This window comes from Pipra filicauda, unplaced genomic scaffold (assembly GCF_003945595.2).
Source record: "Pipra filicauda isolate LSUMZ 115617 unplaced genomic scaffold, ASM394559v2 scaffold73_size2923735_pilon, whole genome shotgun sequence".
In the NCBI taxonomy this organism is placed as follows: Eukaryota; Metazoa; Chordata; class Aves; order Passeriformes; family Pipridae; genus Pipra; species Pipra filicauda.
Genome location: NW_024104909.1, coordinates 784,560 through 799,315, shown reverse-complemented (window position 1 = coordinate 799,315; position 14,756 = coordinate 784,560). Strand labels below are relative to the sequence as shown.

At 47.4% G+C, this 14,756-nt stretch overlaps 1 protein-coding gene across 4 annotated transcripts in view; it reads right to left on the bottom strand.

The window, feature by feature from the left end:
- MGRN1 (mahogunin ring finger 1) overlaps nt 1-14,756 on the bottom strand; it is a 52,676-nt gene that overhangs the window by 26,886 nt on the left and 11,034 nt on the right. For all 4 annotated transcript variants that reach the window (XM_027750899.2, XM_027750896.2, XM_027750897.2 and 1 more), the window contains exons 3-4: nt 14,465-14,553; nt 7,244-7,390 (exon numbers count right to left, since the gene is read on the bottom strand). In XM_027750899.2, coding sequence (XP_027606700.1) covers nt 7,244-7,390; nt 14,465-14,553 — 236 coding nt within the window. The remainder of the gene's footprint in view (nt 1-7,243; nt 7,391-14,464; nt 14,554-14,756) is intronic.

Sequence of the window (14,756 nt, the reverse complement as noted above, 5' to 3'; positions counted from 1 at the left end):
ATGAAGGACAGCAGAGGAGCAATACAATGCCTCTCCCTGCATAAGGACTGAGAAAGCTGAATGTTTGAGCTGCTATTGCTCAGACTGCACTGGGCCAGGCCTCCATCCAGAGGGACTTCCAAAAAGAAACCCCTTGGGATCACTGGAAGGTCAGGACAGTGGAGAAGTGAGTGGGATCTGTCCTATTAGGTCAGGACTAAACAAAAATCCTCGGTCGCAGTATTTTAGACCTGTTTGTTTGTTCAGGTACCCCTGACAGCACGAGAACCACCAGCAACACAAGGTACACGTGCTGACTGCAGCAGCAGCCCCCAGCTCTGTCCTCAGGGCTCATGCAGCACAATTCCTCCTATGAGCTGTGTGACACGCACAAAGCAAAGTTTACACTCTGCACTGACTCCTTCCTCCCCCATGTCAAACCCTTCCACCCCCAAAACCAGCTGTGTATCACAGAACCAGCAGATGAGAGGCCCTGTGACCACACCCCAGTGATTTTTGAGAGAACAGGAACAAACTAAAATTACTCCTCAGCCTCTCTCCTCCAGCATCAGCTGAGCAGCACTCGCTGCCTGCATGGAGACACTCAGCCTGTGGCTTCTCCCTGTGCCCAGTCCAGACCTGCAGACCCTCAGTAGCTCCCAAGCCATGTTAGAGTTTGGGAACCTCTGGCTAAACAGAGTTAAACTTCTGTTGCTACATGCTCACCAGAGACCCAACATAAATTTGGGGGGCGTTTCCCCCCCTCCCTCATCCTTGATCAGCACCTGGGGAAGTTCTCAGCAGGGCACTGGTCCAGACCCCTCACTGCTGTGCTCCTCCTGCTCAGCTCTGCCTGGCACTGGGGCTGCCTTGGGCAGTCAAAGGGCAGTTCCTGCTCCTACAGGCACACCAGGACCTCAATGAGAGGCACCACGTGAGGATCCTTGCCAGCCTGCCTGAGTTACACAGAGCACTGTCCAGGCTCTGCTCCTCAGGGAAAGCAGGATGTATGGAGCAATGCTGCCTCAAGGTAACACTTCTGACTATAAACATTTGAGAGAGTCTGTGCTTTGAAGAGCCTGTGGACAAAACAAGAGTCCTCTCTCTTTAGCAGCAGCTCTGCATGTTCCATGGCAATTTCCAGTGAAGAGAGGACAAGGCAGGGTTACATGAGAGCCTAAGAGGGTACTCAGGAACCAATTCTTCCATTGCCACTTCCACTGCCTGGCAGGCTCCATGTCCTCTTACAGGTGGTGAGGTATGAGCCAGTCATGTTCTGCTGGTGTTCTAAGGGGCCAGGAGTTGATGAGGAACAAGCACACTCGCCCTCCTCTCTCTCCCACCTGCTCACTTCCCTTTCATTTTGGGCCAGGATCTCAGAGGTTGCTTTTGGAGAAAAGGAAGTTGAACAAATGCCTCAACTCAAAGTGATTTTTATTGATAAAAGAAACACTACCAAACTACGAGAAGGCCATAGCCCTGGGTCTCAGTCAGAGTCAGACAAGATCCGCCCCAGAGAGGCTCTCACAAGGAGTTTGGAGGTTAACCAGGTGCTAAGATGCTGCACTGCAGTCCCTGGCAGCGTTCTCCTCCCCTCCTGCTTCCTCCAGGACTGAGTTTCCGCTCTGAGCCAGGAAAAACCAAACACCTCCCCATGCAGCTGAAACCCTTCTGCCCATACCCCACTCCAGCCCCTGCAGAGCTCTGCCCTGAGCTGCTGGGAGCACAACACTCCCGGCTTCAAAGCTCACACCACAGTACACAGAGAGGCACAAAGGCCACAACTCCAATTACTGGCAGAGGGTTTGTCTGCTCCGTGAAATCTATAGAATTTGGCTCTCCAGCCTGTGAACTTTGCACACCACAGTGTTCCCTTGGGGACTGGTGTGGGTCTGGATCAAAGCTGTAAAGGCTTGTGCCGAGCACAAAAAAACCAGCATTCGCCTCTGACTTCTCCACACAGAAGAAATCTCTTCACAAAGAATTCGTATTAATCACCACAGCCCACGGCCAAAAGCAGCAAGAGCACCTTTCAAAGGCCCTGAACAGACAGAGGCTATTAAATAACCAAAGGAATATCTGAGTCCCTCTGTGTCTCCTACGCAAGCCTGAATCAAAACAGCCTTGCACTGAGCTGGATTTCATTTTGTGACCCAGCTCTTCAAACTTCCACACGCAGAGAGAACAGGGAATCATTGCAGTGTCCGTGCACTGCAGTGATCGTGGGAGGATGTTTGGGATGGGTGTAGTGGGCACTGCAACACAAACAAGGAAATGGGATTTCTTTTTTTAATATATCCATTTGCCCATCAGCATCACAAACAGCACAGCCCTGAAAAGGGCAGGGATTGCAGAGCTGGACCGACCTATTTTCATTCTGTTTTCTCTTTATAACGAGAAAATAGAGCTTGGTAACATTACTGGGATATGGGAGAGAACCTTTTCTGTCCAAAAAGGAAGATCTTTTTCAGAAGAATGGGCTGCAAGACTCAAACCTCTCACGTCATATTTATCATGAGCTGCTGATCTGCCTGGATTGCTCATGCCTTTAGAACTGGCTCTTTTAAGTGCTTCCAGCTACAAGGGTTGGTTTGAATTCTTCCCCCGAGGAAACAACCGCTGCTGTCATGTTTGAACTACACAATCCTTCCTGCCAGTCAGCAGGATACCTGCAGCTGGAAGAGTCCCAGGGGCCCTCCCAGGAACAGGCTAACAGTGTGCACATCAAGGCTTTTGCCAGAGAAGGAAGGGATGCGTTCACAGAGCGCTCACAAAAAGAAAATACGAACATCTCTGAGCCTGCTCCAAAAACACACTTGTCTCCTAACCCAAAGACATCTCAGGGTATGAGCACATGAACCAGGTACTGCAGAAGGCAGGCTACGAACTGAGAGTCCTTTGATTATTCTCTACAAGCCCTTCAATGGAAATGCAATGCAGAGTCCCCTCTCCTCTGGAAAGAAATCACATGCTTGGGGCAATCACTAGTGAGTAGTCAATGTACAGTTCACACATATCCATGTTTTTACCAAATTCCAAAACCAAAGAAAATGGACACAATTGGAAAAATGAATAAAACTGAAGGTATCGAGGGCCTTGAGCTGTTTAGAGGCAGGTCAGTGCTAATTCCATGCCATTAAAGAGACTCTGGATATAGGTAGATCTCTGTTATCCTTGGGGTGATGAACCAGCTGGTCCTCTGAGAACTCGTGTTTTACTCTTTAAATTCTGACCACAAAGGAATCAAGCAAAAGATATTTTGAAGATGAGAGCAGCAGTCCCCTCCACATATAAACAAATTCTCATTTCATCCAAGAGGCTTTTACAGATACCTGCACTAGCACCCGAAAGTGCAGGGGACCTTCCCCCGGGCACAGGGCTGGAGAGGTGAACACACCTCTATGATCACCAACACCACACATTCATCTTCATCAGACTCTACTGGTCACCTGTGGTCCCACAGAATTGATGACACAGCTCCCTGTGAAACTCAGAGTTCAACAGTTCAGGACTAGAGGCAGCAGCCGTTGGGAGCTCCGTGTTCCCAAGATCTCAGCTAGGAAACAGCAGAGCGGAGCAAAGTTACCTGGGAGAGTCTGCTGGACACTCCTCTGGGACAGGTTAGCACAGGCAGCATGGAGTGATGAAGCCACCAGCTTTTAAACAGAGCCCAAATAACTCCAGGAGGAAGCTCCCTGGCTTGCAGAAAGGATTCCCTTTGGCCACGGACACCAGCTAATCCCAAAGGCACAGCTTGGTGGCTCTCAGGTGAGCAGAAGCTCCACAGCAAGCAAAGCCTCTGCTCAGGGAGAGCCACCTCCCCTCCCTCCTCTCCCCCCAAACTGCATGACACGTTCCTAGCAGGAGTTTCTAAGGAAGGATTGCTGATACTATCAGGATCAGTGGTTGTTCCAGCAGAGAAGCAGGAATAACTTGTTTAGCACTTCTAAGGAGCCATGCTGCAGGATGGGAGAAAATTCCTGCTTTTCACAAGGGTCCAGAAAGTTTCTCCCATTTTAGGATTTAGCATCGATTTAGGAGAGTGGAAAAAAAAAAAAAAAGTACTTCTTTTTAAAGAGTATCTTCATCCCAATCAGGTGCAATAGAAAAAGTTTCGAATTTATACGCAGTACAGCTTTTGCACGTGCCTGTTCCTTGAATGTAGCACCAAAAGAAATTGAGGAAAAGGAAGATCTACCAGCCCAGGCAGGGAAAGCTGCATTCCTGTTAGTGCACTGAAAATGCACTCGCTCCACTCAGAGCTCTAAGAATGCAGCCCGGATTTTTTTTTTTCCACCAGAATTTGAAAAGAGTAAATCAAAGTAATTATAGCACTGCCCTTACAGAATTGCTTTGCAAAGCTGAAATCAGAGCTTCAAAAGGTTTTTACTAGCAGCCAGCAAATCCAGAGAAGCAGAGATGCCTACTTGGGCAGCTGCACTAGCCCCAAGACGTGCTTCAGGAGCCACTTCCACATGGGAAAATAGCCTGGGTTGAATTAAAGCAGCTTATAAAGTCTATATTTGTATCTCACTTCCCCCAGCCCTTATTACCTACACATCTGCATGAAATCAGGATCATGCCTTCCCAAAGGTTCCCTGGCTTCTGCACCCCACACTTGTGTAACATTTATTGTCTGAGAACTCCAGGGCAGAGACAGACAGTTCATCACTCCTGTACTATGGGGAAATGAAAGTATGATTTAATAAACAAAGGGCCAGCAGTGGAAGCAAGAGCTGAATGTGGGTGCTTTGGCTTTTGAGAAGGTTTAGTGCACCAGGGGCTGCTGCCACCCCAGCAGGGCAGCACAGAACCATCAGCCACACATTGTTAGTGGGGAAATCACTGCTGATCCTGGTTTCATGCAGAGGGTTCATGAACACTGGCTTCTCCTCTGCCATCTAACAGAGATCCCTCTCTCAGTGAACCATGGACAGGGTGGATCAAAAATTCGTACTTAAAAAAAATTCTTTTTAAGTTGACAGATGTGTTACCTTTCAGAAACTCTACCTAGGAATTGTTCAAATTTCATTTAAAAGCCATTGGGTAGCTTGTGTTTGCTGCACAAGCTTTAAAGAACAGACTGGTGACAGTCACTGGCTCAGTGCATGGCACTAAATTTCAGGAAAACGTGTTCTTAAGTGAACCAGAAACTGTGTTTTCCCCCTCCAACCAACCAACCAAGTTCTGAGGGGAGAGCTACTAGTTACAGAGGACTGAAAACACGCTCTGTTCAGAAACAGTTATATTTGGTAACTAAAATACTTCCATTAAGCAATTATTATCCAAGGCACAACTTGACAAGACAGTCTCTTAAGAGTCCAGCACGAGCAGTTTAACCAACGAGCAAAAACTGCTGGTCTTGGGTGATTCAGCTGCAATTCCAGCCCAACACTGCCTGGTTAAAAAAAGAATAAAAGATGTTTCTTTTCAGAATAACTTCGGGGTTTTGCCATTTTGATGTAAAATGGAAAAGCCTGAAAAAATAGATTTTAAACCACATGGATATTCTGTAGCACAAAAAATGTAGCACAAGGTTTAACATGAAGCTGACACCGAGTTGTAAATGCGGATGTTTCATTGTTAATGACCAGTGACAAATTCTCCTTCAAGGTGAACCAACAGGTGAATATGCAAAACAAGATTAAAATCAATGATTTAAGCCAAGCCTTGCTGATTTGAGTCGTGGCTGAAGTCTGGCAATGTAAATACATCCACCCTGGCCATAGAGACCCTCAGTTCTCCCCATTAGCCCATGGATTGTTTCCCTCTAAGGTCAAAAACCAAGGAGCACTGCAGGGCAGCACAAGGGACACTGGCCACCTCTCCACATTGTACCTGTGTTAGGAAAAGAGGACTTCAATCTCCAAGGCTGCCATTCCAACACCTTCACTAGCACTAAATTCACAGGAAACCTAAGGACCTAAGAGACAGAACATGGAAACTTTATCAGGATTTCTAAGGCATCCTGCTGCATTCAGCTCTGCTCAGGAAAAGCTGGATCTAAACAGAAAGTGTTTTCAGAGTTTGTCAAGAGATATTTTCCAAGCACTTTAAAAGGAGCTCATTTATTACCTCCCCAAAACAGAGGTAGCCATAGGCTTCAACAGAAGAAGGGAAGGGAACATTCTGGATCAGGATATCCTCCAGTTTGAAGGAATGTATATGTGAACTGGAGAATTGAGCTTGTCTCATTTCTAAAAATACACTGTTCATTGAACATTAGTGGGATATTTATACTTTGCATGAAACATATAAGCCATTTTATGGCCTGCCATACATTCTTCTCCCTGCTGGAACCTCTGCAGATCCCTTCAATCGAGGATAAGTTCAGCCCCAGCTCCAGAGCATCACTGCAGAAGCCATCAGCACCACGTCCAAGAGCCGCTGCTCAGCCAAAAGCCTCTACCAGAGGAAGCCAAGAGCTTCTGCAGCCTGAACCTTCCTTTGCCCATGGAGCAAATGGAATCCCTTGTCCCATGGCCACTGGAAGTCTGCCATTCCATACCAGCAGCTCACGTGTACCCAACTCACACCAGGCAGAGCACATCCAGCCACCTCTGCTCTTAACATAGAGAGGAAGTTTTTCATGGGATATGGTGTTGACTGGCATGGTTTAAATGTGCTGATTTAGATTAAAAGGGTTTAAAATCTGCAGGGATGTACTACCAGGATATGAGAAAGACCCCACAGATGATATTTTGACCATTCTTTTCACAGCTAACCCAAGATGTACTTGGCAGGAAACAGAGGGTTTCAGGGAGTAAATCCTTTCCCATCTCCCAACAGCCTGCGTTGAGGTGGCCATTTATCCCAAAAGGGGCTTTGGGAGGGCTTCAATTCTACAGACTCACTCTGTAAATGTCAGACTGAACTTTACTTTGGTGGCCCACATGCAGAAATGCAGTGAATTAGGTGATCTGGGGAAAAAACAGGTGGTATTTGAAGGGAAGGGATGTTTTTTTTTTAATTTCATAGCACATCCTGCTGACAGAACACACAGTTATGAGTTCCTCTCCTTTGCTGCACACAGAATACTTTCCCTACACCCTAAAACCAAACCAAAAGGGGAACAAGACAAGGTATTGTCTATGTGAGGGAAGTGAAAGTAATAAGTTATCAGAATATATAAAACCAAACAGAAAAGGAGGAGATTTCCCTCCCCACCATCTGTGGCAGCACAGCCTCAGAGGTGACTAATGTCTGACAGCTCATTCACCAGAGCTCCTGTGCCCCTCCACACGCCCACAAGCCCAAGACTTACACTGCCATGCCACCAACAAACTCCTCCGTGGCCTGGCAGTAGATTGTGATGGCAACACGGGCATCTGCATCAAAGGTGAACTCCAGGCTGTACAGGACCTTCTGCTTCCCGTTCTCCTCCGTAGGGCTGTCAACATCATCTTTATACCTGAAAGACAGTGCCAGAGGATTAAACATTTATGAGATATCACCAAGATCACTCTGGAAATCAGGACAAGAGTACTCCAGACTAGGTGTTTGGGGCAGGCAAGGCACCGTGGGCTTCCACCTCAGGCTTCCCAGGAGATCTCCATTCTTTCCCCTGAGGAAGGTTCTTCCAAGATTTCATGGTGTTGAGGGATCTCACCCAGCCTTACAGTGCCAGGACACAGAATGAGACAAGAAAGGGAAATCTTGAATGTCAAACCCTGAGGAGAAGCAACATTCTCCTTCCATTTAAGTCTTCATATTAGGCTCAGTATTTGGGCTAAAGAAGTCCTGCACGGGTATGAAAAATCTAAAACCTAATTCTTTTAACACTGCAAATGAAATGGTGCCTGATACACAAAAAAAACAAGGTTTCTGTAACACAAAGAACTCCTGAAGCTCAACAAAAGATACCTGCAGTATCACACAGATGATGATATTCAGCCTGGAAAGCATCTGGGTGTAGGAACTTCAAATACCTTTAAATGTACAAATGATCAACTAAAGCTCTGATGCTGTGAAGGACTGGAGCTTGCACGTATTTACTGTCTGAACAAAAATTAACCCATCCAACTGCACAACAGACACACAATAACCAATACAAGAATGAGTTTAGAAGTTATTTCAATTAACACAAAAGTGAGCCATGACTTGGCTGTGGGCTACTGTAGACTGGACCCCATGGTGTGATCACCACTGCCCAGGGTTACTCCTCCCTGCTGCAGGAAAAGGCAGGTCACAAAGCTGGTGAAGAAGGAGGTTTGAAGCAAGATCCAGGGCAGTGAGCTATGGCCACAGGCCAGTGGTGAGTTACAGTGTGCCAGGAGTGGCCAGGGAGACCAGAGATCCTGGAACAAACAGCCAACACTACACACCATGAGAAGATCACAGAATGATAGAATAACCTGAGCTGGGAGGGACCCACAAGGATCACAAGTCCAACTCCTGCCCCTGCACAGGACACCCCAACAATCCCATCCTGTCCCTGAGAGCGTTGTCCAAACATTCCTTGAGCTCTGGCAGCCTTGGTGCTGTGCCCACTGCCCTGGGGAGCCTGGTCAGCGCCCAACCACCCTCTGGGGGAAGAACCTTTTCCTGAGATCCAACCTGACCCTGCCCTGACACAGCTCCAGCCAGTCCCTTGGGTCCTGTTTCTGCTCACACAGAGATCAGAGCTGCCCCTCTGCTGCCCCTCGGGAGGAGCTGCAGATCCCAATGAGGTCTGACCTCCATCTCCTCTTCTCCAGCTGAAAACACCAAAATCTCCCTGCCTCAAAAAGCAAAGCAACAGACAAATGGATGTGATTCACTGGCAGGGCAGCACCACAGTCTTACACATACATTCAAATCCCAGTGTAACCCCAGGACCACAGGTACCACAGTGAGCTCAGGCACTGTGTGGGAAGGGTGGAGGCAGTAGGTTGACTTTGAGAGGTTTAACAGCACTCAATTTGTCACCCAGCTCCAGCTCCACTTGTTTATTAGTGTACCTTAATTGCCACGATTCCTGGGTCAAAGCCAAGCAGCTGAACTATTCAGGAAAAGCTTGGCACTATTTCTGACTTCACAGTATCAGTCAGACTCTCCCCTCATCAAACAGCCTGGATGAATAGGCTGTACTGTCAAAAATACTCAGAAATGTGCCAGGCATACCTCCATAATTCAATCTAAAAATTGTCAAGGGAATCGTTATTTACTGAGTTCACTGACATATAATAACTGCTGCCTAATTAAGAGGGTTCCAGCATGAATTTTACTTAACACCACACAGAACAAGAATGAAATGTTCAGCTTCAGCAATTTAACATAAAAGGTGCAAAATAAAATTTAAGAGCGATATAATCAAATACCCAACACATGTACTTGCACTAATGTAACCCCAGTGAACCACTATAGCTCACACAGCATTCCTGTCTGAAGGGCTTGGAGAGCTCCAAACAAGACTTTTGCCAGAGGTTCACCTAGGTCAGAACAGCAAATCAAGCTAAATACACCCAACAAGCCAGTATAAAAAAGACATATCCCCAAAATTGAGAGTTTGAGCACCTGCAGCAGCCTGGACAAAATACACAGTACAGAGCAAAATGGTATTTTCACACAAGCTGGTTGCATTCAAAGAATGAAATCATGGCCCTTAAAGGCTTGTAAAGAAGAAACAGTCCAGGCAGCAGGGCAGGTTTGCCTGGAAAACACACAGGGGAGTATCAACATTTTGTGCTGGACTGACCCAAGAACACAGATGGCAACAATCCACTCACATGTTGTATGTGTCGAGAAAGCAGCACAAGTTTCTGTGAGTTCTCTCTTGCTGCTCTCTCTTCATCTGAGGTTGGCAGAGGAGGATCCAGGCTATGACAGACTTGCCACTTCTTCCAGAAGAAGCAGGGAGGGAAAACCAGTACCCTTGCAGGAAAGCACTGAGGAAGGTGCTTCACAGACCCACCTCATGCACAGGGAGGTTTTAATCAGAGATGCCCAGCACACATGTGAGCTACAGATGGACAACACAGACCAAGGTACCTGTAACAGCCCCTGGTAGGAGACCTGGGGTGGGGTCAGAAGCAACATGTCATTAGTACAACCACTGCCTGTTTCATCTTCTCAGGAAGTCACAAAAAGCATCCCAGATCACCCTCCTGATCTCAGCTCTGCACCTCCCTGCAGGCACTCACAATGTGCTTCTGTCCTTCCAAGAAGAAAAGGGGTTAAACCCAGACTAGAACAGATCTGTTGCCCTGGGAAACCACTGAGGGGCCACTACCAACTGCAGTGCCTGGAGAGAAGGTTCCTGGAGGATACGTGGGAAGTCAGAGAGTCCGAGTCCTGTCTGCCTGGAACAGCATCAGTGGAACAGGGGACAAGGCACACGTCCCTAAATGGTGACAGTCACAGCAAGGCTGTGTTTGTATCTTCCTATCCAACGTCCTGGTGCTGGAGGGTAAGAAAAATCATTCACAGCCTTCCAGGACCTGAAGGGAGCCCACAGAAAAAGATGGAGAGAGACTATTAACAAGAGCCTGGAATGACAGGACAAGGGGGAGTGGCTTCACACTGACATAGAATAGGTTTAGATGGGATATTAGGAAAAAATTCTTCCCTATGAGGGTTGGGAGGCCCTGGCACAGGTTGCCCAGAGAAGCTGTGGCTGCCCCATCCCTGGAAGTGTCCAAGGCCAGGTTGGACAGGGTTTGGAGCAACCTGGGCTAGTGGAAGGTGTCCCTGCCCATGGCAGGGGATGAGTTTTAAGGTCCTTCCCAACCCAAACCATTCTAGGATTCTATGACCTGCCACAGAACAAGGAGTTGAGGTGAGAAAAGACTGCACAGGCAGCTCTGCCAGCTGGTAACTGGCTCAAGGAACAAGCAAAGGCTACTTTGGTGCATACTTTGAGAGGCAGAGACATCTCATGTCCCACCTTACGGTGCAGGAATGGTGGGATGTAACATCAGGGGAGTAACATGACAAAAATCACACATTCTGCATTCCTTCTTTCTTTGCAAGGGACGTGGCAGACAAGGGGGTGGCTCAGGAGTGGTTCAGGTGCTACAAGAGCTCTTCTGTCTCCACCTGCACTTGAAGATTACAGTGGACATTGGGCCAAGCCCTACAGACAGTGTTGATGTGAGGTGGTCACAGATGCATGCACAGTTAGGAACCAGTGACTTTGTTGGGTGTGCCTTTGGGTCATGCACAGAGGTGCATCACAGAGCCTTCACAATCACATGTACAGAGCAAAGAGACTGACCACCTTTGGGAACAAAGAGTTGATCCAACGTTTTGATGGAAAAGGCAAAGCAGGATGACCAAGGGAGCCGAGGCCACCCGGTCTGACATCACTCCTGGATAAAACAATGGAAATGCTGGAACTTTTTGTTTGTCTGTTAAAGAATTAAAACATAAACATATCATTAACAGCAGCCATGACAATTTTTTAGAACTATGTTGATTCGAACACAATTCCATCCTTGGAGGAGATTAAAAAGTTTGGCCAACAACTTAGCAGACATGTGGGATAAACATTAAGTATTGCTTGAGTTAGTACTGTGAGATCTGCATCACCCAGTGTTAGAGCAGGGATTAAATAAAGGAAGAACTAGTGACATCCCTATAGCACTGACTTTCACAGGGGAGATCATCAAACTGAGGCTTTACTATTTGGGGGTTCTGCAGAGCTCTGTCCACTTTAACACCCTCCAGGGCTGCAGAGCAGGCAGTCCCAGCCCCTCACCTCCACCGTGGGATGAACAGCTCCAAGGATCAAGGTTATCTCTGCTCTGCTGGAGAGGGAAGAGAAGGGATTTCCTTTCTCCCTTTCACAGCAACTCACCTCTCTCCCCTCGGCCACCTCTCAGGCCACACTCAATGGTTTCATTACTCTCCGTGATGTTCCTGCTGCTTCAGACACATTCCCAAACCACTACAGCTGCTGATTCCTTCAACACTTTTGTCCCATGATGCTATACAAATCCCAGAGCCCACACTGAAGCAGAGAGGCTGTCCCACAGTGCAACTTTTCCACAAAACACATTGTGCAATGAGTTGATCTTCCTCCTGCAACTGGAAGTGCTTCCAGGGAAACAGTGAACAGCCAGTACCAGCCCCTCAAGTACTGCAGCTCTGAAATAAAGCTTCTGATCTAAGGCCAAACATGGGACACAAGACAGTCACAAGGAAGTCTTTCTCTGTTAATGCTTAACAGCAAAATTCCCACTGCCCTTCTCCAAAGACAGAAAACACATGAGATGTCAAAGACTCAGAACTTCAACACCAATACCCACAGGTTTACTGCTTCTCTCCGAAGCTACTGTAAATATTCAGGATTTGGCAAAGCTCAGAATTTTGCCTGGTCAGAGCTTGGCAGGAAGTCCAGAGGGAACGTTTCCCCATGTTCCTCCACGGCACCTCTCCTATGAGGACAGGCCAAGAGAGTTGGGGGTGTTCAACCTGGAGAAGAGAAGGCTCCAGGGAGACATTAGAGCCCCTTCCAGTGCCTAAAGGGTCTCCAGGAGAGCTGGAGAGGGACTTGGGACAAGGGGCTGGAGTGACTGGACAAGGGGGAATGGCCTCAAACTGACAGAGAATAGGTTTAGATAGGATATTAGGAAAAAATTCTTCCCTGTGAGAGTGGTGAGGCCCTGGCACAGGTTGCCCAGAGAAGCTGTGACTGCCCCAGCCCTGGAAGTATCCAAGGCCAGGTTGGATGGGGCTTGGAGCAACTTGGGATAGTGGAAGGTGTCCCTGCCTATGGCAGGGAGTTGGAATGAGATGATCTTTAAGGTCCTTTTCAACCCAAATCATGCTGGGATTCTATGGAAAACCAAAAGCTTGTGAGGACTTTACCATCAGACCCTACCTTACACCTGGACATTCATCTCAGCATCATTTTATTGGGTGGAGGATGTGGTAAATTAAATAGTTCTGGAAAGAATGTGCAAACCTCAACCACTGGTTGTGAAGAAGCCAAGCTGGAGAGGGCACAAAGTGTCCTTATGTGCAGAGAGAGGGGAAGGAAAAGCCTCTAGCCCAGAACAGGAGAAAAGCACAAGACAGAATGTACCCTTGGGGACTGGCAATTAAAATCCCATTTTGGGTCTACATCAGTGCAAAATTAAATCGAGTCATGCTGGCAGTGTCATTGTCAGCACTGACAGAGCAGCAGCAGCACAAGGGCCTGTGAGAGCCTGTGAGGCAGAAAAAGAACTGACAGTGCCAGGAATTAGATGGATGCAAACCTGGACACTGTCAAGGTGTGTGTTCATTACATTCCAAATAGTCCAGAGCTGCAACTCTGCTTGGGAGAATGGGACGTGCGACCACAGAAAGCAGAATGGCAGGACTACATGTAATAAACCTCAACAACTGCTCCTTTCACAGCAAGGCCACTCCCAGGGAAAAAGCCACTTCCCATTTGGCTTCTGAGAGATGTTACACTGCTAATGTGGATGCCTGCAGGGAGAACCAAATACCCTTTCCATTGCAAGTGTGTGAGGAAAGCAACTTTTTCCTAGAGAAGTACTTCACCCCTCAGCTCAAAAACCAGACAACATTCAGAGCTGTTTATCAATAGTTACTTTTTTGGAAGTTCTTCCCTCTTTTCCTGTTCAATCACTTTTGGAACCACAGGTTCTGCTCATTAAAAAAAAAAAAAAACAAAAAAAAAACAACAAAAAAACCCCAACAAACCAAACCAAAACCATCCTTCAGTTTTCACATAAAACCAAGCTGAGGGGTTTGTGTGGTTATGACTCAAACTGCTCACGTTACATCCACGCTCCCAAGCCACCTTGGCTGAGAGCTGCAGCTGGAGCCCTGCCAGAGCTCCAGCCCTGAGCCTGGAACACACAATCCAGTGCGACTCCAGGATCGTTGGGAAATGCTCTGCCTGGACATGTGCCCAGTGCTCAGACCCAAACAAAGCACTGTATGCTGGGCCCTGCACCTCAGCCATCTGTTGGAAAGGGGGCAGCTGTGGATCCCAGCGTGAGCCAGCGTTTAATCCAGCTATGCTGGTTTGGATCTCAGTGTGGAGCAGTGAGAGGTAACAGATCTCCATGACTTATCCAGACCTCCTCCCCCTGTGCAAGGGACACAAGCCACCTAAACAACACTGGGACCAAACTTTATCTTGGCAGCAGGAGAAACCTGAGGAAGTTTCACTCTAGACCAATCAATCTTCCTGGCCTGTGGCTCGCTTCAGAACCAGCTCCTTTCTGTCTTCTTCTTGCACAGGAATGCAGGAAGTAATCTGTCTGTAGGGTTTATTGACCTGACTAATATCTTCCAGTCTGATTTCAGGGCTTTGTTTACCACTCCAGTCTGTCCTGCAAAGACAGACACCTCACTGGTCCTGCTTGGAAACACAGATTGTTTGGATAAGGAGCACATAAACCACTTGAAAGCTCCAATCACAACGGAATGCAGGAACCTCTGGACATATTTAGCAACAAGGATCTGGAAGTCAGCTGTTCTCCAAAATCTTATCAATACATTTTGGCTCTGGGTTGAATAAAGTGAAAAGTTCAGGCAATGTTGGTACCTCACAAGTCGGAGAGAGTCCTTGCGGATATTCACCAAACTCCTCAGCGTCTTCACTGGCTCATGTGGAGCTGGAGTTACATAGGGAAACTGGAACAAAAAGGCAAATAATTCTCCTGTTATTATACTATAAAAAGTAGCAGCATGTTGCCTGGCATGCAATTTACCCAAATCAAGAAGCGTCCAGCTTTCAGGGTACTCGGTGCAGCAGAAGGAATAGCAATAGCAAATTCTATTCACAGATTGCAGTGGGTTTCTGTGGCTGGGTTTTGGTAGTGGGGGGGGGGCTACAG